Here is a 26,798-nt window from a genome sequence, read left to right on the forward strand (position 1 = left end):
AAAAGAAAATTATTAACTAGGAATAATTCTCAAACTGGAGACAGAAAGACCAAATAGTTATAAGGCTCTGAATTGCCTGGGCTTGAATTTGGACTCGGATACTTTGTATGTGATATCTTTGTGCCTCAGTTTTCTCATTTGTAAAATGGGATAATAATAGTACTTACTTTATACGCATTTGTGAGGAAGAAACAAGATATAACATGTTAAGTGCTTAAAACAGTATTGGGCACATAGCCAATACTGGTCATTACTGTTCTGCTATTATTTACTTTCAAAAGTTTTTGATAGTCCTACTGTTGCTTAACAAGAGAATAAAGGACCTGGGATATTTTGAAGTGGGACAGGGCATGCTAAGCAAGGCTCAAAACAGCACCTTAGCAAAGTTCTGATGAGCAAAGATGTGTGTGAAAACGCCTTAAGAGCTGTAAGTACTCTATAAATAAAAGGTAATAAGAGGAAATTTGATTATTTTGCATCCTGAGTATGCTAGAGAGTGAATATTTCCTTGTGTAGCTCAACAGATAATGGTCATATTTCCCTACAAATCCCCTAAGTTGAATACCAAGGAAAAGATTTAAGGCTACACATTTTAAAAGTCCTTAAAGTCAGACTCCTCTGTGGTAGAATGTTATTTTGAAATTCTGCATATTAATACACAAATTAACCAGATGCTGTCCTGGAGAAAGGGTCTACCAAGCTACATCCTTAATGTTAACAGTTTTCAAGAATTGAGTAAGTATTTCTGTAGAAATAACTTACAAATAAATCTTACCTATTTGCAGCCTATAACCTACATGTCCTTTGAGGACTCTCTTCTTGGGTCTTTCCTATTTATTTATTTAGAGACAGTCTCATTGTCGCTGGAGTGAAGTAGTACAATCTTGGCTCACTGCAACATCCACCTCCTCCAAAAGTGGAACCTCAGGCCGATGCATGGGTTCAAGCGATTCTCCTGCCTCAGCCTCCCAAGTAGCTGGGACTACAGGCATGTGCCACCACACCCAGGTAATTTTTGTATTTTTTAGTACAAATGGGGTTTCACCGTAATGAACAGGCTGGTCTCGAACTCCTGACCTCATGATCTGCCCACCTGAACCACCGAAAGTGCTGGGATTACAAGTGTGAGCCACGCCCAGCCCCTGGTCTTTCCAAATTTTAAGGAAGTTAGCCAAGTGCATCTGGCCTCCCTTTTTTGAAAGCCGTTTTTTTGTTTTTTTTTTTAAAGACAGAGTCTCACTCTGTTGCCCCGGTTGGAGTGCAGTCAGGGGGATCTCAGCTCACTGCAACCTCCAGCTCCCAGGTTCAAGCCATTCTCATGCCTCAGCATCCCAAGTAGCTGAGACCAGAGGCGTGCACCATCACACCTGACTAATTTTTTGTATTTTCAGTAGAGATGGGGTTTCACGACATTGGCCAGGCTGGTCTTGAACTCCTGACCTCAAGTGATTCATTCACCTCAGCCTCCTAAAGTGCTGGGATTACAGGGCGTGAGCCAATGCCAGCCTGAGAGCTTTGTTGCCTCCTCCTTTGTTTGTTCTCCCATAATTCCTAGCATATGGCTCTAGCATTGCATTTACCTGATTATATAATAATTATCTGTTAACTAGATCACTAGCTTCTTGTAGTCAGAGACTATGCCTCACTTAGTCTTTTTATCTTTAATTCTTGGTATATTAAAGTTCAGAATAAACATGTGGAATAAGTGAAGAAAGAGTGAAACAGCCCTCAAGCACACTTGGAAAAATTTTGTTATCACTAACACTTGAAAGTAATAAAGCTGCCTGGGCACAGTGGCTCACGCCCATAATCCCAACACTTTGGGAGGCTGAGGTGAGACGATCACCTGAGGTCGGGAGTTCGAGACCAGCCTGACCAACATGGTGAAACCCTGTCTCTACTAAAAATACAAAATTAGCTGGGCATGGAGGCGCATGCCTGTAATCCCAGCTACTTGGGAGGTTGAGGCAGGAGAACTGCTTGAACCCAGGAGGCAGAGATTGCAATGAGCAGAGATCACGCCACTGCACTCTAGCCTAGGCAGCAGAGCTAGATTCCATCTCAAAAAAAAAGTGGAATTTCAAGGTACAATTTCAGAAAGAAAAAAGGATAGAGAAGCCAGGAAGAAGTAAAAGGGAAAAAGCAGATAGAACTCACTATTTATATAATTATATATCCAAAATAATCAGTTTTTCATTGGCATGCCCAGTAGTAGCCAGAATTATAACACTCTGCTGCTCTTCAGATAAAAGTAAAAAGATGTAAATCACAGCACACTGAAAGCATGCAAATTTCAATAGAATTGAATAAGTTATTTAATCTCCCTGTGTATGAGTTTCCTCATAAGAGAAATGTGTATAATACTAATACCTATCTTACCTGGATGCTATAAAGACACAAAAGAAGGTGGTCATAAACTATGGTATATGGAAGTAGAAGGAACCTCAATTCTGTTTTCATGAAGAAGTAATAATGAACCAAAGTAAAATCAGGCATGATTTACAGGCAGCAAACCATGAAACTGTGAAAAAAGAAAGTGACAAATAAATTGCATTCAACTAAGTGGGACTGAATGTATATTAAAAAATTGATAGCAGGCCAGGCACAGTGGCTCACATCTGTAATCCCAGCACTTTGTGAGGCTGAGGCGGGTGAATCACCTGAGGTCAGAAGTTCAAGACCAGCCTGATCAGCATGGAGAAACCCCGTCTTTAAAAATTTTTTTTTAATTGATAGCAATTATTTTGAAATATCGGAGGACAGGAAAGTTGTTGGAAACCAAAAGAAAGGAAGAAAAATATTAAACATACACATACATATACCCCTTTAAAGGGTAACAAACTATTGAACAATCTGTAGTCTCTTGGAAAAACAGGGTATAATTAAATTCCAATGAATACATGACTTTAAAAACTACTCTTCATTTGAATAATGCTATAATTTTGTTGATAACATCTATACTATATAAAAACAATTTCATTTAAAGCTATAAACATGGTGGGGTGCAGTGGCTCATGCCTGTAATCTCAGTACTTTGGGAGACCGAGGTGGGCAGATCACTTCAGGTCAGGAGTTTGAGACCAGCCTGGCCAACATGATGAAACCCTGTCTCCACTAAAAATCCAAAAATTAGCCGAGCGTGGTGGCATGCGCCTGTAATCGCAGCTACTCCGGAGGCTGAGGCAAGAGAATCACTTGAGCCAGTACATATACAAATACAGGCAGAGGTTGCAGTGAGCCAAGATCACGTCACTGCACTCCATCCTGGGCAACAGAATGAGACTCCATCTCAAAAAAATAAGTCAATAAATAAAAAATGAAGCTATAAACATGAAAGCCCAAAGAAAATACCAAGAAATATCTTACGATAATACATGAGAATATACGTAAAATACTTTTGTCAACTGTAAAGAAAGCACCACATAAAATGAAAACAGTGATAGTAAACTATAAGCATTCAGTCACTTTTGGACAATGTTTAGAAAATTTGATGAAACAGACTACCTACAGGAAGTGAAGGCTTAGCCTGGTAGATAATTTATCAAGTATCCAAGAAAACTCTTAAATTCTCTTTGTAAATAATAGATTATACCTCTGTATATTTGTATTAATAATGGCATGCTAATGGAAGATCACAGATTTATGCATGAAAGTGAGAAGGGAAACAGAAACCACATAGAAACAGAAACTATGACTCAGTACAGATAAACTGTACCAAATCATGACATGGAACACAAACTATCCAAGCTCAAATTGTTTTAAACAAGAGCTCATTCAAACATATATGTTCTTTTTATTTCTTTGTTTGTGATGGAGTCTCACTCTGTTGCCCAGGCTGTAGTACAGTGGTACAATCCTGGATCACTGCAAACTCCACCTCCCAAGTTCAAGTGATTCTCCTGCCTCAGCCTCCTGAGTAGCTGGGATTACAGGAGCCTGCCACCACACCTGGTTAATTATATTTTTGTATTTTTAGTAGAGACAAGGTTTCCCTATGTTGTCCAGGCTGGTTTCGAACTCCTGACCTCAAGCAACTTCCTGCCTCAGCTTCCCAAAGTGCCAGGATTTCAGGCATGAGCCACTGTTCCTGGCTCAAATATATACATTCTAAGACAATATATCTTTTTTTTTTTTTTTTTTTTTTTTTTGAGATGGAATTTTGCTCTTGTTGCCCAGGCTGGAGTGCAAGGTGCAACCTTGGCTCACTGCAACCTCCACTTCCCAGCTTCAAGTAATTCTCCTGCCTCAGCCTCCTGAGTAGCTGGGATTACAGGCACATGCCACTATGCTCAGCTAATTTTTGCATTTTTAGTAGAGACAGGGTTTCACCATATTGGCCACCCTGGTCTCAAACTCCTAACCTCAGGTGATCCACCCACCTCAGCTTCCCAAAGTGCTGGGATTACAGGTGTGAGCCACTTTGCCCAGCCTAAAACAATATATCTTCATTGTTCAATATGGTAGCCACTAATCACATGTGGCTATTGAGCACCTGAAATGTTGTTAGAATAAATTGAGATGTGTTGTGTTTGTGAAGTGCACAATTGATTTCAAAGACTTTATACAAAAAAAAGTAAAACTTTGCAAGTGCCAGAGTTAAAACTTGAAAATTAAAAAGTAAAACATCCATTAATAATTTTTATACTGATCACATGTTGAAATAACATTTCATATAAAGAGGTTAAACAAACATATTATTAAAATTAATTTCAGCCAAGCATGGTGTCTATAATCCCAGCACTTTGGGAGGCCAAGGTGAGAGGATCACTTGCAGCCAGAAGTTCAAGACCAGCCGGGGCAATATAGTGGGACCCTATCTCTACAAAAAATAAATTAAATTTAAAAATTTCACCCGTTTCTTTTTACTTTTCAAATGTGCTACTAGAAAACTCAAAATTACCAGGCCAGGCGCAGTGGCTCAAGCCTGTAATCCCAGCACTTTGGGAGGCCGAGGAGGGTAGATCACGAGATCAAGAGATCGAGACCATCCTGGTCAACATGGTGAAGCCCTGTCTCTACTAAAAAATACAAGAAATTAGCTGGGCATGGTGGCGCGTGCCTGTAATCCCAGCTACTAAGGAGGCTGAGGCAGGAAAATTGCCTGAACCCAGGAGGCAGAGGTTGCAGTGAGCCAAGATCGTGCCATTGCATTCCAGCCTGGGTAACAAGAGCGAAACTCCGTCTCAAACAAAAAAAAAAAAAAAAAAAGAAAACTCAAAATTACCTATGTAGCTTGCAGTATGTTTCTTCAGACAGCACTGCCACAGATTTCATGGTAACTCTGCTTAAATTCCTGCATTCCAAAGTTAAGACTAATGACTATTTCAGCAACTAGGCCAGTTCACAAATTTTACTAATCCCTACCCAAATCTTGTTTACTTCTGCCCTAAAACCACCTTGTGAGTAACCCAGGCCCCAAAACCTTATTAAGTACCCTAACTTCTCCCATACTAAGACACTCTTCCTTCTAAGACACTCTTCCTTCTAAGACACTCTTCCTTCTAAGACACTCCTGAGGCTGTCAAGGTAGTGCTTGCTCAGCAAGTTTACAAAACTCAGTTTTATATAATGTTTAACAGATTTTCCTAGTGGTCTTTATATAGGGCTTTAACAAAAGTCAATGAATAAGAATTGTAAAATAAAATAAGCTGTGTCAGCGATTCATTAAGTTTAACAAACAATGAAGATTGCTTTGAAAAGGGCAATTTATAAATAAGTTGTCTGTCTAGTGATTTAAATTACCAAAATTAAAATCCATGCTTATAGCAATCTATCTTATTTCAGTTCCTGGGATGATAGAGTAGGAGAACATAAGATTAACATAGAAACAACAGGCATAATATATCAACTTCATGGAAGCTTGAATCTTAAGAACAGGCTGTAAACATGTCCTAAATTTTTTAACTTTGTAGAACCTTACGATATTTATGATTTGACACCTAACTCCTGAATGGGTCTTTAAAGCAGTAGATTTTAGGTGAAACACAAAACAAACATGGCCATCTCCACTACTTTTCCAACAGTCTCAGGACTCATTAGAACACTATGCTAAAGCCCAATGACTAGGGTAACTCTCCTAGTCTAGAGCTGATTATAATTTAGCAAATTAGCTGAAGGCCACCAAATCTCCCCAGTACACAGTAAATTACACCCTGCCATTTTGACTGCAATTGATGGTCAGATTTAAACTCCAGAAATATAGAAATAAAGGTCATACTTATAAAAAGCCAAATTTATCCCCCAAATCACCAAATAGAAAACTATACATATGACTCAACTTTCAACTTTCTACCAATGCAAATATATAATCTCAAGCAACACACAACCATTTTCATTTTCCCCCAAATAGTCACCCATCCCACCTGCTATGGTCTGAATGTCCCCTCAAAATTCACGTCTTGAACTTAATCTCCACTGTGGTGATACTAAGAGATGGGGGGCCTTTTGGGATGTGATTAAGTCATGAGGGCTCTACCCTCATGCATGGGTTAGTGCCTTATAAAAGGGCTAGAGGGAAGCAGCTTAGGTCCTTTTTGACCTTCTGTCCCTCCGTCATGTTAAGACACAGCATATTCTTTGGAGAATGCATCAAGGCACCATCTTGGAAGCAGACAGCAGCCCTTACCAGACACCAAACCCACTGGCAAGTTTGATTCTGGACTTCCAGCCTCCAAAACTGTGAGGAAATAAATTTCTGTTCTTTATAATTACCCAGTCTGTGGTATTTTGTTCTAGCAGCACAAATGGACTAAGACATCACTCTGTTTTTCTTTTTTTTGAGACAAAGTCTTGCTCTGTTGCCCAGACCAGAATGTAGTGGCATGATCTCAGCTCACTGCAACTTCCTGAGTTCAAGTGATTCTCCTGCCTCAGTCTCCTGAGTAGCTGGGATTACAGGCATGCGCCACAACGTCTAATATTTTTTGTACTTTTAGTAAAGACAGTTTTGCCGTATTGGCCAGGCTGCTCTCAAACTCCTGACCTCAGGTGATCCTCCTGCCTCAGCCTCTCAAAGTGCTTGGATAACAGGAATGAGCCACTGCGCCTGGCTCAAATTTGTTTTAACAATTTCTTTTCAACTTTCCCAGCATTTCCAACCTTAATAAAAGATTTTTATTTTAATTTTTAATTTTTTTTTTTTTTTAGACAGAGTCTTGGTCTGTTGCCCAGACTGGAGTGCAGTGGTGCAATCTTGGCTCACTGCAACCTCCAATTCCTGGGTTCAAGTGATCCTCCTGTCTGAGACTCCTGAGTAGCTGGAATTACAGGCATAAGTCACCATGCCTGGCTAATTTTTGTATTTTTAGTGGAGGCGGGGTTTTGCAATGTTGGCCAGGCTGGTCTCCAACTCCTGACCTCAAGTGATCTGCCTGCCTTGGCCACCCAAAGTGCTGGGGTTACAGGCACGAACCACCATGCCTGGCCAAGGATTTTATTTTATTTTTCTTGAGACAGAATCTCGCTCTGTCGCCCAGGCTGCAGTGCAGTGGTGTGATCTCGGCTCACTGCAACCTCTGCCTCCCGGGTTCAAGCAATTCTCCTGCCTCAGCCTCCCGAGTAGCTGGGACTACAGGCGTGCACCACCAAGCCCACCTAATTTTTGTATTTTTAGTAGAGACGCAGTTTGATCATTGTTTGCCAGAATGGTCTCGATCTCCTGACCTTGTGATCCGCCTGCTTCAGCCTCCATGCCCAGCCGATTTTTTCTTTTAATAAACAAAGATATCAGATGCTCTCTAAATCCTATAAAACCTCAACTAAAACATCAGAATTAAAAATCATTTTAAAAAAATATATTTTGGTGGCCAGGAACGGTGGCTCATGCCTGTAATCCCAGCACTTTGGGAGGCCGAGGTGGGTGGATCACAAGGTCAAGTGATCAAGAGCATCCTAGCCAACTGGGTGAAACCCATCTTTACTAAAAATACAAAAATTAGCTGGACGTGGTGGCACACGCCTGTAGTCTTAGCTACTCAGGAGGCTGAGACAGGAGAATCACTTGAACCTGGGAGGCAGAGGTTGCAGTGAGCCGAGATCGTGTCACTGCACTCCAGCCTGGTGACAAAGCGAGATTCTAAAACAAACCAACAAAAAATATATATAAATACACACACACACACACACACACACACACAGAGTAAAAATCCCAACTTGAGAGCCATGCACTGATGACAAAAACCACTATGGTGGCAACTGAATATTAATATATTTCATTGATTTATCAATATGATGATTCACAATAAATTCTGCAACTTTGGCAGCTTTCCTTTAATTTCCAACATGCCTCTCAAGTCTCTCTCTACCATCGATGAGTACTTCCGAAATCAAATTAAATTCATATTAACAACAAATGATCATAAATGACCACTGACAAAACAGTATTCTAAAATCAAAGAGGCTGGGTCTGTAATTCCAGCACTTTGGGAGGCTGAGGCAGTCAGACAGCTTGAGCCCAGGAATTCGAGACCAGCCTGGCCAACATAGCAAAACCCCATCTCTACAAAAATTACAAAAAAATTATCTGGGTGTGGTGGTCCACACCTATAGTCCCAGCTACTCGGGAGGCTGAGGTAGGAGGATCTCCTGATTCCAGGAAGTCAAGCCATCAGTGAGCCATGATTGCTCCAGCCTGGGTGAGTGAGACCCTGTCTCAAAAAACAACAACAAGGCTGGGCCAGTGGCTCACGCCTGTAATCCCAGCACTTTGGCAGACCAAGGCAGGAGGATGACAAAGTCAGGAGTTCGAGACCAGCCTGACCAACATAGTGAAACCCCATCTCTACTAAAAATACAAAAATTAGCTAGGCATGGTGGTGTGTACCTGCAATCCCAGCTACTCGGGAGGTTGAGGCAGGAGAATCAACCTTGAACCCAGGAGGTGGAGGTTGCAGTGACCCAAGACCACACAACTGCACTCCAGGCTGGGCAACAGAGGGAGACTCCGTCTTAAAACAACATCAACAACAACAAAAACCCAAAACAAAATCAAAGAGAAATTTTGACCTTTAGATCACTCATAGGACTTTGACATTACATGGTTTACTGAAAATGTCTCCTACTCCATCTTTACAGGATGCATGGATATATGTGTATATGTGTATGCCTAAGTATATAAAAAATGAAGACATCAGTCTGTGTTTTAATGGAAACCATTACAAGCATAGATACTGTTCTCCAGCCTACCCACAAGTGAACTACCCACAGCAGGCCAACATAAACTGTTGAACAAAGACTCTTTGTGAATCCTATGGAGTAAGAACAATAGAGATTGTTGTAGGGTGCACTATAGCATGAAGAGGTGCTCTCATTCACTCCAGGACCTGATCTCACAGCAGTTCCACTTCCCCCCTTTTCCTTTTTTCTTTTCAGACAGGGTCTCAATCTGCCACCCAGACGAGTGCAGCGGTGTGATCACAGCTCACTGCAGCCTCAACTTCCCAAGGCTCACGTGAACACAGACCTATAGTGCTTACCTCTTCTATACAGTTTATCTTTTTATAATACTGACTATTGTAAAAAGTCATCAGTCCAGATTATTAATAATATACGCAATGCAAATTATGCTGAACATACTTTCTTTGATAGTTTAGAACAAACATGAAGTGTCTTCAGGGCATCGTGAATATTATGATCATGCTGCAAAAGATTAAAAGATTGGATTTTGAACTTGCTTATGACACCCCCTAGAAGAAACTTCTTAATATAAATTCCTAATGTCAGCTTGCTTGCCTATGGCTTGCTTGCATAAAACTGGAATATAAAATGGGCAACTGCTTAACTTCTTGGATGTATAAAATGGCTGCCTTTTAAAATATTTAATTATTGTAACAAAAGCTGAAACATCCTTTTACCCATCTTTGTCATCTTTGCTGAAATCTTCACTGTCTTTCAATGGTCTTTGATGTCTCAGTATTCAATACATTGTCTATTATTTATGTCCCACTAACAGAATATGTCACCTCAACACCCTTGTCTACTTCAACCTCCCATTATACCTCATAATGTGAAGGAATATATTCACTAGCAAGAGATTTTTCTGCCTTTAATCCTCACCGCAGGCCTTAAATTTTTTACCTTAAGCTGTAATTTCCTAAAAGTTGTTTTCTACTTTTCACATATAATGAATCTCAGCCTAAATCAGAATATCAGATATCCTATTACATCTTAAAATGAAAATTTTGTGTTATACCTGCATGATTCACCTACCTTAAAATAGCTATTCTGGAATAACATTTCATATTCTAGATTACACCAGAACTGATAGGTAAAATAGAATCATCTACAATGGCAAATAAGTAGAAAACAGGCAATAAGCTCTAAAATGTTAACTAAATGATTTTATTACTGGCCAGGCGCAGTGGCTCACACCTGTAATGCCAGCACTTTGGGAGACCAAGGTGGGCGGATCACAATAAATAATAATTTTATTACCTTCTGATGAGCTCATGTCTTTGGAATGTTGAGAAATTCTAGATCAAAATATGATAAAATCAATCTCCAGGACAGGCACAGTGGCTCACGCCTGTAATCCCAACACTTTGGGAGGCTGAGGTGGGCAGATCACCTGAGGTCAGGAGTTCAACACCAGCCTAGCCAACATGGCAAAACCCCATCTCTGCTAAAAATACAAAAAATACAGTGAATGGAGTTTTAAATTCTACTTTCCTAGGTGTTACAAATTTAACATTTTAGAAGATTTGGGGCTGGCTGGAGACTGATTTATTCTTTTTTTTTTTGAAACTGGTGTGGTGGCACATGTCTGTAATCCCAGCTACTTGGGAGGCTGAGGCAGGAGAATCGCTTGAACCTGAGAGGCAGAGGTTGCAGTGAGTCGAGACGGTACCACTGCACTCCAGACTACTGAGTGACAGAGTAAGACTCCACCTCAAGAACAACAACAACAATAAAAACTTTATTTGTTCATCCGTAAGAAGCAACTCCTCATCCATTCAGGTTTTATCATGAGACTGCAGCAATTCAATCACATCTTCAAGTTCTACTTCTAATTCTAGTTCTCTTGTTATTTTTACCACATCTACAGTTACCTCCCCTACTGAAGTCTTGAGCCTCTCAAAGTCATCCACTGGAACCACCTTCTTTCAAACTCCTGCTAATGTTGGTATTTTGACTTTCTTTCATTAATCATGCATGTTCTTAATGGCATCAAGAATGGTGAATACTGGCCTGGTAGCTCACAGCTGTAATATCAGCACACTGCAGGGCTGAGGCAGGTAGATCACCTGAGTTCAGGAGTTTGAGACCAGCCTGATCAACATGGTGAAATCCCATCTCTACTAAAAATACAAAACTAACCAGGTGTGCCATGTCTTTCTTTAATCCCAGCTTCTTGGGAGGCTGAGGCAGGAGAATCACTTGAACCCGGGAGGTAGAGGTTGCAGTGAGCCGAAACTGCACCACTGCACTGGGCAACAAGAGCAAAACTCTGCCTCAAATAATAATAATAATAATAAGCATCTATTACAGCTGAAGCTTTCTGCTGTGGTCTGAATATAGTATATCCAAAATGCACATGTTGAAATTTAATCCCCAATGTGATAGTATTAAGAGGTGGGGCCTTCAGGGAAGTAATTAAGTCATGAAGGCTCTGCCTTCATTAATGGGATTAGAGCTTTTGTAAAAAAAAAAAAAATTAAACAAAAAGAAAAAAAATTGGCCGGTAGTCCCAGCTACACAGAAGGCTGAGGCAGAAGGATAGCTTGAGCCCAGGAGTTCAGGTCCAGACTGGGCAGCACAATGAGATCCCATCTCTTAAAAGAGGGAGAGGGAGAAAGGAGACAGATTGATTGAAGGGTGTGTGTTTGGTGTGTTTGCCCCTTCTGCCACATGAGGACACAAAAAGAGGCATCATTCATGAAGCAGAGAACAAGACTTTATCAGACAATGAATAGGTTAGGGCCTTTATCTTGGACTTACTAGCCTCTGGAATTGTGAGAAGTATTAAAATTTCTATTATTTATAAATTACCAAGTCGAAGACATTCACTTAACTGACTTTCCAGATTAACCTCTGAGTTTTATCTTCCCTATAACAAAAATCCACAGCAGATTCAACACTGGTGACCAATAAGCCCATAAATTTCTGTTCACCAGATGAATTGCAAGCTTACCTAGAGATAGTATAGGTTTGTCTCCAAACTTCTTTTGTTTGTTTGTTTGTTTTCATTTTTTGTAGAGATGGGATCTTGCTATGTTGCCCAGGCTGGTATAGAACAACTGAACTCAGTAAATCCATCCACCTCAGCCTCCCAAAGTGTTGGAATTACAGGTATGAGCCACTGCACCCAGCTCTAAACCTTTTTAATGACAGTATTACTGTAATTATATGACTTAAATATATGTAAACCAATGCAATGAATGCCAAAATAATTTTGACAAAAAGTCATTTGAATTTGCGAATTTGATTTTAGAAAAAGCTAAATCAAAAAAGCAATTAGTTTTCATTTATTCAAAAAGTTATCAAAGTTCAGCAGGAATTCTCTCAGCTCTGAAGAGAGAAAAAGGGAAATTTTAAGAGATGTCTACATTTTTTGTTTGTTTTTTGAGATGGAGTCTGGCTCTGTCACCCAGGCTGGAGTGCAGTGGTACAATCTCAGCTTACAGCAACCTCCGAAATTCTTTAAGCAATTCTCTTGCCACAGCCTCCCAAATAACTGGGATTACAGACGTGTATCACCATGCCCAGCTAATTTTTGTATTTTTAGTAGAGAAGGGGTTTCACCATGTTGGCCAGGCTGGTCTCGAGCTCCCTACCTCAGGTAATCCACCCACCTCAGCTTTCCAAAGTGCTGGGATTACAGGCATGAGCCACCACACCTGGCCAGATGTCTATGTTTTAAAATCCTGAAACTTTGCATTGGGTGCCATGTAGCAGTGCTTTTGCTCCTATAACTCTTAACCATTTTTAAATTATGAACCCCTTTGAAAATTTAATGAATGTTACAGTTCACCTCTCTCCCTGGAAATACAGAGGGACACATAAAATGCAGTTCTGGTGGCTCCTGTACCCTTCTCCCTAACTCCACCTCAAAGCTCATCAACCTATGACTCTACACACCCCAAGCTGCAAAGCATTTCATCATCTTTACACCCATTTAGAAAACTAAGCCCTGTATTAGAACAGCAGAACTAAATTCCAAAAGCTCTAATTTCAACTTTGGTAAGACCTTATTAACGATATCTCAGACTGGCTAATAACATCCACTGATTTCTCATCGAGTTTATTCCATTTAAATAATAAAGGATGGCAGGTTTGATTTCTTTTATTGCCTATGATCCTCCCACATGATTGATTGGTTGGAATTCCTTATTGTTCTCCGCAATGCCAGGCTATAACCCACAAACAAGATGACTAATCAACTAACACATACTCTAATTCTCAGGGTGTAATTTAGGAAAATCAGGCTAGAGTCAGAAAAAGCTCTTGACTTAGAATGGTATTTGTTTCCTCTCTAAGATGTAGTGTTCTAATAAGTAGTCCACAAAGTAATCTATCCTAATAAGGTTTTCCTTCCCACACATTAAGAATCACACAAAAGCATGGGTGGGTTAAAGCTGTCAAATCACTTGTTCAAATATACCCAACACAAGGCTTTCCTTTCTGAAATTCCTCCACTCTAAAACCCACCTGATTTACGAGTCATGAAAATTCCAATCTGCCCCTATTAACTATTTCCACCTCTAAATAATTTTCCCCAGCTGCCTAAACCAAAAACATTATCTCTCAGCCTTTCCCCCATAAACTCATAAACTTTACTGGTCTTCACTATTTTAATTCTCTGCATATCTAGGTTTTATTTCTCTGGTCCAAAAAAGAAAAAGAAATTTTTCACTTCACATTGCAAAAGAGAGGTGCTTCTGGGTACATTTACCTCCTGCCTCCTTTAATCGCTGCTTATCTGAAACCTAAGAACTAGGACTCGTGGAGTTTGAGTAGGGCGTTAGATTGTCAGATCACTAAGGTGTTTCCTCTGAAATATTCCCTCTCATCCCTAATCAGCCCTCAAACCCTACCATCTTTAAGATGGAAAATTATTTGCTCTTTACATCTCTGCTTTCCAATCTCACATGCCTGGAATTAATGACTGCCTGAATGGGCCCACTATAACCTGTTCTTTGTCCAACAAACCAGAAAATTCCCTCATTAATTTATTATTATTATTATTTTTTTTAAGAGACAGGGTCTCACTCTGTCACCTAGGCTGGAGTGCAGTGGCACAATCATGGCTTACTATAACCTCAAACTCCTGGGCTCAAGCAATCCTCCTGCCTCTGCCTCCTGGGCTCAAGTAATCCTCCTGCCTCTGTCTCCTGAGTAGCTAGGACTCAGGCATGTGACACCACGCCCAGCTAATTTAAAAAATTTTTTTAATAGAGACAGGGTCTCACTATGCTGCCCAAGCTGGTCTTGAACACCTGGCCTCAAGCAATCCTCCCACCTCAGTCTCCCAAGGTGCTGCAAATACAGTCATCAGCTACCACACCCGGTCTTCTCCTCAGTATTTCTAAGTTTTATTATCAGAGTTATCCTGACTCTCATTCTAGTCCGTTCCATTATTAATAACTCGACATGACAAGTTAGAAACAAACCAAATCACCATAAAAAGATAAATTAACTCCAAAAGAATGAGCTGATCAACGATGAAGAGATAAAGAAAAATCTAACTCTTAACATATAAGCTAGTGTTTCCATTTATTGGCGGTCATAAACTTTTTGTGTCAAAGCAAGAACTCTGCTTACTTCTTGGCATACCAAACCTACATATATGAAATCACAGGCCACAACTATGGGGTGTCCACAAAGTTTGGGAAACATAGTATTTTATATTTTCACACACTGAAGATGTCCTTTATAATATTATGTATATTCACCTATGTTTCCATATTCTATTGATATCTTGTACAGAAACAGCAGAATGGGCTAGAATGGGCTGAGTGCTATGGCTCACACCTGTAATCCCAGCATTTAGGGAGGCCAAGGAGGGCAGATCACCTGAGGTCAGGAGTTCAAGATCAGCCTGACCAACATGGAGAAACCCCGTCTCTTCCAAAAAAATAAAAAATTACCTAGGCATGGTGGCACATGCCTGTAATCCCAGCTACTGGAGAGGCTGAGGGAGGAGAATTGCTTGAACCCAGGAGGTGGAGGTTGTGGCGCCAAGATCGCACTATTGCACTCCAGCCTGAGCAACTAGAGAGAAACTCCATCTCAAAAAAATAAATAAATAAAAATACTAGAATGGAGAATCTGTTGCAAAAATGTTAAATATACCACATTGCAAAGATAAAGGACAAAATTATAACTTGTTTTAAATGTTCTTTCATTCATTTAATGAACACCTACTAAGTGTCAGACACTTCTAGGCACTGATTGACTTGATGACATTGACCATTTAATTAGTTGCACTGAGTTACTGCAGGCAGGGGGTTACTTGTTTTTGATCTTGACCTTGAAATGAGTTTGAATGCTTGAGGAATGAAGCTATTTGGCCACACAATAGTCCTATGCATACATATTCAGTACACAATGTTTCCTTCCCTTTGTGTGTATTAATTCTATGATCACTTCAAATAATATAAAGGCTGTTTTGTGACCATTTCTGTCTCTCTCCTCTGAGTCCTGCCAACAAGGATTTATATAATAATATTTATTATTTCTGAGAATTATATAATAGTGCTTCTTAGGAGAGAAAAGTAGGCTTTATTCCAAGATGCTAAGTTACAGTAGTACTTTAGTTCACTAGTACTTTTCTATTTCAAGTTAACAAAATGCAAATATCAGAATGGTTTCACATTAAGAAGTTTAAACGCCGAGAACCATAAAGAACACTAAAGGGTGTGAAAACTAAATATAGGAGAACCGAAGTATAACAGGTGAAATGCAGCATTTGAACCCTCACAGAAGAAGCTACTCACAAAGTATAAAAACCAGCTGTAGAAAATTCCTTGTGAGGCTGGTTTCTACTGCAAGTACAGCAACCTCCCCAGGAAAGCCTCCTATAAGTTACAGCTATATTACCTCAACTCTCAATATCAAAACCTGAAGCTCCATCCTGAATTCTCTCTGACAACCACACTGGCCCCTACAGAGAGTCAGGTATGGCCTCCAGGGAGAAGGTGGTAAGGAGCTTCAAATCAGACCCTTGATATCTCCAGAACGATCGAAATCAACCCAACCCTTATAGCAGTCAGAAAATTAAAGAGTTTAAGCATTTCTCCTATCACCACTTAAAATGTTCATGGATCCAGGAAAACCCTTACACTTACATTGGTGAGTCAGCCATAAGAACAAGCAGATAGTTACACATCTCCAATATTAGTGTGACGTAAGTCTATATATACTCCTAGTCTTCAGATCACCATGACTAGCCTTCTAGACTAGGCAGTCACCCTAACATACAAAGTGCCTTTTGATGTTCTTCCATGCCTCTTTCTAGCCCCTCTCCTTTATATGCCATCACCTAATGTTTAACTTTGGACTATTGAATATCAATAATATTTCCTCTTTTAAACTAATCCTGACTACAATTACAGAAGTTAGGCAGGCATCCAAGAGCCTTAACAGTATTCCTATAACAGTATCTAATTTTCAGAACACTTTGTACACATTCTTTCACAAAGCAAACCCTGAAGCTAGGCTCCCTCTCCCCTCACACCTCCTCATTTTCCCTTCCATCCACTCTCTCCCCTCCACTTCCTCCCTCCATTTTCACAGATTGGGAAAAAGAATCAATGGATAAGTGACTTGACCCCACCACTAGTGACAGAGTTAAGGCTTTAACCAGTGTCTTCCTTACTCCAAGCTTCATGGGTTGTCCACTACTGTATGCTCCCCCCTCCATCTAATTCATATTGCAGTAAACAAAGCACATATATATATTTTTTGAGATGGAATTTCAGTTTTGTCATCCAGGCTGGAGGGCAATAGTGCGATCTCAGATCACTGCAGCCTCTGCCTCCCAGGTTCAAGCAATTTTCCTGCCTCACTCTCCCGAGTAGCTGGGATAACAGGCACCCACCACCCCACCCAGGTAATTTTTATATTTTGTACTTTTTTGGTAGAGACAGGGTTTCACCATGTTGGCCAAGTTGGTCTCGAACTCCTGACCTCAGGTGATACACCCATCTCAGCCATTCAAAGTGCTGGGATTAGAGACGTGCCAGGCCAACAAAGTATAATCTTTTGATATCTGTGGACCAAAATACTATTTAAAAAATCAACTTAGCAATGAAAACCAGTTCCAACTGGACAAGTATTACACCTCACACAGCCCTTAAAATACATTAAAACAGGCTAACCAATGGAGAAAGCTCTGTAAGTAGAAATTTGTGTCTTTGTCAGAGGATATATAAATTAGATTTCTAAGAGGGTTCTTCTGTACTAACTCACAATGAGGTCATAAAGAGTTTAAACAAAGTTAACTACTTTACAGCATGCAATTTTGAAGTATATAGTTTTATATTATTAACGTTTCTAGTAGCACAAAAACCTAGTATTTCCTAACCAACCCCTCTTTTAAATAGTAAATAGATAATGTGGTTTTGCTGGCATTCATATCAACTATGTCATAACAGGTTCTGAAACAGTTTGTGGGGTTGAATGTACCTTAAAATGGTTTTGCATTGGGACAGTAGTTAAGAAATCAACTAGAGAAGAGTCTTAAATCTAGGTCATACTATCCTTATTCAAAAGGAATCGTAAACAAGACAATTTATATCACCTCCAGAAAAGATGGTCTTAGAAAAAAAGAGGAGCCAGGTGCAGTGGCTCACACCTATAATCCCAGCACTTTGGGAGGCCAAGGCTGGCAGATAACTCAAGGTCAGAAGTTCAAACTAAACCTGGCCAACATGGTGAAACCCCATCTCTACTAAAAATACAAAAACTAATGGGGCATGGTGGTGCACACCTGTAATCCCAGCTATTCAGGAGGTTAAGGAACGAGACTTTGTTGAACAGGGAAGGCGGAGGGTCCAGTGAGCCAAGATCATCTCACTGCACTCCAGGCTGGGTGACAGAGCAAGAGTCTGTCAAAAGTAAAGAAAAAGGAACACAAACTACTTGAAAAATATTGATATTTCCTAAAAATATGAGTAGGCATATTTGTTTTGTTTTTTAATATCATTTATATTCTCATGAATTCATGTAAGGAATTTCCTGTTATTGATCATCCATCAGCAAAATTAAATTATATTTAACTAGACATGTCATAAATATAAAACTTCCCACAATCACCTTTAACTTAGGAGTAGAAGGAAAAAGAAAAGGATAGGCAAGGTCGGTGGTTCACACCTGTAATGCCTGCACTTTGGGAGGCCAAGGTGGGCAGATTTTGAGGTCAGGAGTTCAAGACCAGCCTGCCAACATAGTGAAACCCCATCTTTACTAAAAACATAAAAATTAGCCGGGAATGGTGGCGTGTGCCTGTAGTCCCAGCTACTAAGGAAGCTGAAGAAGGAGAATCACTTGAATCCAGGAGGTGGAGGCTCTCTTGTAGCGAGCCAAGATCGCACCACTTCACTACAGCTTGGGCAAGACTGAGACTGTCTAAAAAAAAAAAAAAAAAAAGTGGATAGGGATAACGGGAAAGAGACAGAAAGAAAGCATGGAATAATTTGAATTTTTTTCCAAATTAAATTTGAATCCAGGCAATCTGCTGCTAAAGACTGCTTCTGTGACAAATTATCAACCTGAACCTGGGTAAGTCATTTTCCATGTTGGGACTTTGATTTCATCCTCTGTAAAATGAGCAAAAGTAAACAGAAAAAATCATAACTGTTGAATCTTCATGGTGGTATATTTACAGTTACTATATTTTTTTCTTCCCCCATTTATACAAATAGAAAATTTTTTAAAAACACAACTTCCATGCCAGGCGCAGTGGCTCACACCTATAATCCCAGCACTTTGGGAGGCCAAGGCAGGCAGATCACAAGGTCAGGAGTTCGAGATCAGTCTGGCCAACATGGTGAAACCCCGTCTCTACTAAAAATACAAAAATTAGTTAGCTGGGCATGTTGCTGCACGTCTGTAATCCTAGCTACTTAGGAGGCTAAGGTAGGAGAATTGCTTGAACCTGGGAGGCAAAGGTTGCAGTGAGCCACGATTGTGCCACTGCACTCCAGCCTGGGTGACAGAGCAAGACTGTCTCAAAAAAAATAATTGAGGCAGGTGGATCACGAGGTCAAGAGATCGAGACCATCCCGGTCAACATGGTGAAACCCTGTCTCTACTAAAAATACAAAAAATTAGCTGGGCATGGTGGCGTGTGCCTATAATCCCAGCTACTCAGGAGGCTGAGGCAGGAGAATTGCCTGAACTCAGGAGGCGGAGGTTGCAGTGAGCCGAGATGGCGCCATTGCCCTCCAGCCTGGGTAAGAAGAGCGAAACTCCGTCTCAAAAATAAAATAAAATAAAATAAAATAATTAAAAAAATAAAAACACAACTTCCAGTGTATCTCATAAGGTCAAGTACAGATTCAGTCCAGTTTCCTACATCAACACTGCATTGTTAAGTGATGTCTTAGAGGTAGTATAGTCAAGGGAATAGGAGCCATGGGCTCTGGAGGCAACTTTGCCAATCAGTGACTGTGATCTTAAGCAAATAGTGTGAATGTATTGAACCACAATTTATTTGTCAATATAACAAGGATAATAGGCCAGGCGCCATGGCTCACACCTGTAATCCCTTTAAGAGGCAAAGACAGGCGGATCATGAGGTCAAGAGTTCAAGACCAGCCTGACCAACATGGTGAAACCCCATCTCTACTAAAAACACAAAAATTAGCTGGGCATGGTGGCGCACTGTAATCCCAGCTACTCAGGAGGCTGAGGCAAGAGAATCACTTGAACCCAGGAGTCAGAAGTTGCAGTGAGCCGAGATCACAGCACTGCACTCCAGTCTGGGTGACAGAGCAAGACTCTGTCTCTAAAAACAAACAAACAAAACAAGGACAAAAATAGTCCTTCTATGCCAAAGGAGTTCCTATCTCAAAGGAGTTCCAGTGAGAAACTACATGTAAAGTGCTTAGCACAGGGTCTGGCCCATAGGTAAATGCTGGATCATCACATTACTACAATGACCAAAGGCTCTGGATCATGAGGGTACCAACAGGTAAGAAAAAAGAACAAATGGCATTACACTGAAGTTTGGGGATATTTAGAATGCACTGTATGAAAAACTGGTAATCCACTTTGGTAGGCCAAGGCAGCACATCATCTGAGGTCAGAAATTCAAGACCAGCCTGGCCAATATGGCTAAATTCCACCTCTACTAAAAATATAAAAATTAGCCAGGTGTCATGGCAGGTGCCTGTAATCCCAGCTGCTCAGGAAGCTGAGGCAGAAGAATCACCTGATCTCAGGAGGTAGAGTGTGCAGTGAGCCAAGATCACACTACCGCACTCCAGCCTAGGCGACAGGGTAAGATACCAACTCAAGAAAAAAAAAAAATCAGTAATCCATACTACGACAAGATCATGCAGAGCCTCTGGTCACCGTTACAGTAACAATAATCATAACCTCATAACCCTACATTTAAGGGAAACTCTACTATGAGCCAGGCACTGTGCTAAACACTTTATATTTAGTTTTACATTTTAACTCATATGAAGCAAGAAACTATTATTATTCCCACTTTAGAGGTGAAGAACTTGAGAGGCAGCATGTTTATATAATTTGCTCATGATTACAAAGCCAATAACTGGCAAAGCAGAGATCTGAATCCAGGCAATCTGCTGTCAAAACCTGCTTCTGATAGAAATTATTAACCTGAACCTGGATAAGTAACTTCACGCATTGAAAGACTTTAATTTCATCCTCCGTAATATGAGCACAGTGGTCTAAAATAGGTGTTCTCAAAAGTCCCTCCTAAACTTCTCTGGACAACAGCTATTTAAATCCAGATTTTCAACAAAAAACAAAGTATCTCTGCTGTAGTCCTTTTATTAAATTGGTGCATAAGTAATTGCGGGTTTTGCCATTACTTTTATGGCTACATCACCAAGACGCATCAGCCTAATAGAAAACTTCACTAAGTCCCTTTGCATGACGTCCAAAGAGAATCTTACTTAAAATGAATTCTATCTGACAGCACTTGCACTACATGGACACTAAGGACACATACAACAAAATTAGCCAGAGCTGTAGGATCTGAATTCAGTCATTCTACCTCTCAGGATTTCAGCTTCCTTATCTGTAGAAATGAAGTGACTTTTAGATACAAATAATCCCTAAGAAAGCAGCCTCCAAAACCCAAGGAAACCAATCAGCTTTACTAGAACAAGAAAGTATTATAGTTTGTAAAACCACATTCAAATACACTGATTGCTTTTACAATATAAGCCATGTAAGTAAAGCTCCTCAAAATCTATTGTGTTGGTAGAAACTGGCAAAAAAGAAGCAGTGTAGGACAGAATGGGTTTCTTTAAAAATTTTAACATATATTAGAGTAGATCACTATAGAAAGCCTCTTTTATTAATAGCTCAAAAAGTCTGTTAAAAAATAAAGTTGGTATTCTATGAAAAACTCTGATTTAAATAAAATTACATTTGCCAGAATATTTTGAAAAAGTCATCAGAACTTCTTAAGATATTTTCTTCCTTTTTTAGTAAAACTATTTCAATAAATGCACATACACAAAATTCTGCACACAAGACTCAGGTGTTCTTTGTTTCTTAGACAAACTTGATACAGTTATCAACACAAACCAAGTCTGATAATATTCCGGCCAAAACACAAGCAAGTTCCTCCTCTAATCCTAAAATTGCTTCAAAACCCTAAGCTCCATTTTATGAAAAAGAAATGAGACATAATGTATATGTAATTTTTCCTGAAGCCAAATAAATAAAACCCAATTTCCAATCAAATCTGTCCTCTTACAAATCTTTTGGCCATTTTTGCCTATCCAATAGTATCACCAGGGATGGAAAGAGAAGAGACCAAACTGAATCCAGTCCATTTGGCTCTTACTAGCATCATTGGTGAATGGTTTGCTGAGTAACAACTGGCAGTCCCTATACTACTTGTCAATATCAGGTTTGAGGAAATGATGTGGATTTAATCTCCCCTAATCCCCATTCCAGTAGATAATTCACCAATAGCTAGTTGTATTCAGAGTCATCTCCTAGAGAAAGATAACAAGATCTATCTACCGTATCAGCTCCCAAAACTCCCTGTAAGATTTTAGGTTATCCTGTAGGACTGAACTCCAGTAGGGTGTATGAGAATAAAGAGAGGGAATGTTAAAAAAAAAAAAAAAAAAAAAAAAAAAAGAGGGCCTCTCCTACCAAACGTAGCTTCCCTGCTCTACTACCTCTAAAAACAAGCACATAAATTCCAGAAAGCAAATTCCTCCTTTTCTCTATGAAACTAATCCCATCTTGCAACACCTCTTCATTTTATTAAAATAAGCAAATGTTAGGAGGAAATATACCTTAATGTTAACATCTTCCATTCCTGAAGGATCCTTGTGAAAATTCCTTGTGAAGATCCTCTCTCGTTAAAAACTCTCATATACACAATTTAGAGGTTTCAGGGACTCCCTTGAACTGTCAAAAGTTAAAAATCATTACTCTAGCCTAGAGAGTCATGTTCTTCTCAATAACCTCATCTCTTTTTCATGACTGGGAGCCACTCCAAACATCTGAAATGGAGAGATGAAGGCTGCAACTGTACCTGACACTATACCTCTGTCAAATAGTTGGTTCTCCCATCTTTTAGCACTCCTCGAAAGATTTCTGCTTCATTTCCTTGACCATCCAAATTGGGTCTTGTTGGAGGCTTTCTCCTCTCTCCTTTTTCTTTCTTTAACTGAGCCTAGAAGCTTACAGCCAAATCAACTTCTAAGTGAAGGATAAGTGTTTGCCTAGGAGCAAAAGCCACCCGTGAACACACACCCGTATTACGCCTTTCCCAACCCAAGATGCCCAGGACACTGCCAACTGCTATGGCTGTGAACTGGATCAGAAAGAAAGAACAGAAATAAGGACACTCTTCATTTCAACCTTTTTGTCTGGGGCACTTCTTGGGTTTTTCATTGGCATTTAACACCAAGACACAAGACTCATTTTTCATTAAAATTGCAAGACTTTCACTTTGCCCAGTTTCAAATGATGTAATTGATCTGTATTGTCTTCTTAACCCAACTGGTGAAGGACACTACAGCTTTAAATATTTCAGTGCTAGCTAGCAAATAGACTCCATTGCAATATGGCTCTGAAGGTCACGCCCTATTGTCTCTTACCTCTGGGGGGAAAAAAAATCCTTCTTGTAGGTAACATGGAAAGGATTGCCCTTAGAATTTCCACTCTTCCACCTCCTTCCCTTACACAGTTGCGGGTGTTTATTGGAATCTCACACTCATAATTTTCCCAGCAGGGGCAATATGCTGATTGTTATTAATGATTCTAGCACCTTAGCGAGACATAAACACATGTGTTCACATTAGTTTAATTGAGCATATGCAACCATCTGAAATAGCACCACTCAAGGGTTGTTAACATCTTTAAGATTAAAGCCAAGGTGGTTTGGGTGTGGACAGCTTGCAGGCGGCACCCTGAGCTCAGGATTGCATAACCTGCAATGTGTAGCTACTCAAAATGATAGGAATCTCAGCCTACTCATCCTGGAACTATGCCGGCACCTTGCCATACACTTGCAGCTTTACTGTCAAACGAAGTCAAAATAAGAGGTACAAACACCATGAGGAGAAAATAAAGTAAAAGAAAAAGCGTTTTCTACCCTGAAGGGACGAATACGATTCCTCCAGCAATCACAATGTTCTCCCAATCTCATCCCCCGAGAATGGAACAGCCCCAGAGAACTGGAGGCTTCGAAAGCGGGCAGAGGAGCTGGACATTGCTGCCCTTTTAAAATAAAAGCGGGTTGACGATTAAAGTCAGAGAAGGGGCAAAATGAGCGGGGCAGGGGAAGGAGTGTGCAGGTGCACCAGAGCATTACCTGAAATGGCAACAGATTGTTACCATTATCGGTCCGGAAAGCGTTATCCTCCATCCAGGACTTGGAGGTGAGCGGCGCCGCACGAGGGAACTTGGGCGGCGCGATCACGTTGCTGGAGAAGGGCTTTTTGAGCGGCGAGATGGGGTTGAGCGGGGAAGGCACCCCGACACCCACACCCACGCCCACACCGACCGCCCGGCGAGGGTCCCGGCCCGCCTGCAGGCCGCCCCAGGGATTAGACGGTGCGCTCCAAGCTGCGTTCACACTTTGGTGCGTGTTCCAGCTGGAGGAGGCCGACGAGGCGGCGGCTGCTGCAGCAGCGGCTGCAACCGCCGAAGACGAGGACGGCTTGCTGGTCATGATGGGCTGGTGGCCGTAAGCCGCGGCGGCACTCCTCTGCGCGTAGGGCGCCTGGCTGGGGCTGGCGGGTGAGCGGCGCTGCTGCGGGGGCTGCGCCTGCGGGGGCTGCGCTGGCTGTGCCGGCTGAGGCGCCGGCGGCGGCGGCTGCTGGTGGTGCTGGGTCTGCGCCAGGCCGATCTGCGGGGAGAAAGTGCCTCCAAAGACTGGGTTGACATGGTGCGGGAAGTTCTGGAAGAGCATGGTCCCGTTGACTGGGGTGATCCCCTGGAAGAAGCTGTCCTCCACCGCGTTCGTGGTCCCCGTGGACCAGGTGCTGCCGAAGGACGGCGACAGCGACGCGCCCGGCGCCGCGGGCTCCTGAGGCGGCGGCGGCGGCTGCTGAGGGGGCTGATGGAAACTCAAGCCTGGCAGGAGCGGTGATTCCATCTGCATCTTGTCCGGGCCGTTGGGGGCCGGCGGGGCAGCGGCTGGGCTGAGGGCTGGCACTGCGCTGTTTTCCTCCGGCTTGGGGGTCTCTGAGGAGAGGGGCGTGGACGGGGCTTCGGATATGCTGGACTCAGACTGGGGCTGCTGCTGCTGCTGCTGCTGCTGCTGCTGCTGCTGCTGCTGCTGCTGCCGCTGCTGTTGCTGGGGCTGGGGCTGGGTTTTGCTTTTGTCCATCAGTAAATCATCCTGCATGGTTTGCGCAGCTGAAACGGGAAAAAAGAGAGACGCGTTATTGTCAATGTGATCATTAATGTCCCTCGCTGAAGCGGGCGGGTGTTTTACTTGCGAAAATCCATCGCCACCGCTACTAGCCAATTGCAATGCAAATCCATAATCTCCCATTTAGAAGAACAGGTCGGGCTGTTGGGTTGGGGGTAGGGAAGGTGCCGAGCAAGGTCTCTAAAAATACTGTGAGAGCGTCTTCACCCTTTCAGATGTCTTGGTTCCTTTTCTGTATTAGTGAGAGATGTACTTATAAGACAGAAAGACAGCAATTTCGCCACGTCTCTTTTCCCTTCACCGGAACTCAGAGCGTTCGCCCTGCAATGAGAAACTGATTCTGGTTCCTGTTTTTTCCCAAGCACCACCCTCCCCCAGTTATTTGCATACGTCAATAAATACTGCTGCGTCCTTCAGCAAGGTTAAAAAGACACCGCACACAGGACCCTTTCTTCTCCCTTCCCCAGCTCGAACACTTTAAAAAAAAAAAAAAAAAAGTAGTATTAGCCCTCTTGATTAGCAAACTGCCTTCTTGCGTTGATAATTGTTTCATTTAGCTGCAGTGAACCACGAGGGAGGAAATCCTTGGCATTTGTTAGAAGGACTCAGCTGCACAATCATTCTCTGGCCTCCCAGTAGCTGCAGCTACTCCATTTTGTTAGGAGACGGTTAAAAATAATAATAATAAAATAAAATAAATAAAACGTTTTTAAAGAGGTAAAAACCTACTGAAATGTTTGGAACTGCCTGCTTCTTGTTACTCTAAGGATTATGGTTTTACTGCTTGTTTCCCAATTTTCTTGTGTTCAATTCTGCCGCACAAGAGATTTCTTGACATCTCAGTGCTTCAGGTCTCAACAGGAGCCTGAGAATTTCTCTGCAGAGTGAAGAAATGCTTCTGGTTGGATTTAAGGTCAGAGAGAGAGTGTGCCCCAGCAAGCGAGCGCCTGTGAGATAGGGTGGGGGTGGGGCTTTAAAAAAATCCCTCGGAGATTTAAGTAGACAGTCAAGATAATTCTGGGGTTGCCAGATTTTCAATTTTGAATCCTCCTGCTGCTGTCTTGGTCACAAGACTTTGGCAAATTTAGAAGCCATTCTCTTATCACTAGTATTAGCAGCGAAACGCTATGGGGTTTGAAGACCCTTAATTACCATATGCTAGCAAAAGTGTTAAAAATAGAGAGTACAAAGTCCCAAATTCTTATACATTGTAATTATAGTGCATTTCCATCACTGCTTCATTTAGCCATATAAGGAGTGTATGGTATTTTCCATTTCACATACAAGGGCTATATTCACCTCTACCATACAGTCTGTTTTCTTATTCAAGGATGAAAATTACTAATCACTCAAAGCCTGGAGATTGCCATACATGTAGTTAGCTTGTCTTTATAACATGTTAATTGCTTTAAATATGTGAATATTACGGTGCTGAGACCCTGAAAACAAATATTTTTGAAATGTTAAAGGAGTATATGACCAAACATATAATTATTTTTAGATGATGATTCAGTACAATTGCAACAAAGTTATTAATAAATATATGCAGTTAATTAACCCAGATACTTTTAGAGGAATCTTTCTCAGGACACTTGTGAGAAGGCATTCAGATACACAGACATCCTCATGATAATAACTATTGTTAAAATCAGTGTATCAGATAATGAAAATATTAACTTATGCAAAATTATCGACAAGAAATTGGATTAAAAGTAGTTATTTTATTAAAGACTATCATTAAAATGGTTCATTAATA

General features: G+C 41.1%; 1 protein-coding gene across 7 annotated transcripts in view; it reads right to left on the reverse strand.

The window, feature by feature from the left end:
• CPEB3 (cytoplasmic polyadenylation element binding protein 3) overlaps positions 1-26,798 on the reverse strand; it is a 247,140-nt gene that overhangs the window by 178,333 nt on the left and 42,009 nt on the right. For 6 of the 7 annotated variants that reach the window (XM_074382575.1, XM_074382576.1, XM_039465097.2 and 3 more), the window contains exon 2: positions 23,978-25,026. In XM_074382575.1, the coding sequence (XP_074238676.1) occupies positions 23,978-25,015 (1,038 nt within the window). In that variant the 5' untranslated portion in view covers positions 25,016-25,026. Of the gene's footprint in view, positions 1-23,977; positions 25,027-25,249; positions 26,748-26,798 lie in introns of those variants that run through there. The other variant, XM_074382574.1, reaches the window with a different exon arrangement.

The sequence above is a fragment of the Saimiri boliviensis genome, chromosome 12 (genome assembly GCF_048565385.1).
Source record: "Saimiri boliviensis isolate mSaiBol1 chromosome 12, mSaiBol1.pri, whole genome shotgun sequence".
NCBI lineage: Eukaryota > Metazoa > Chordata > Mammalia > Primates > Cebidae > Saimiri > Saimiri boliviensis.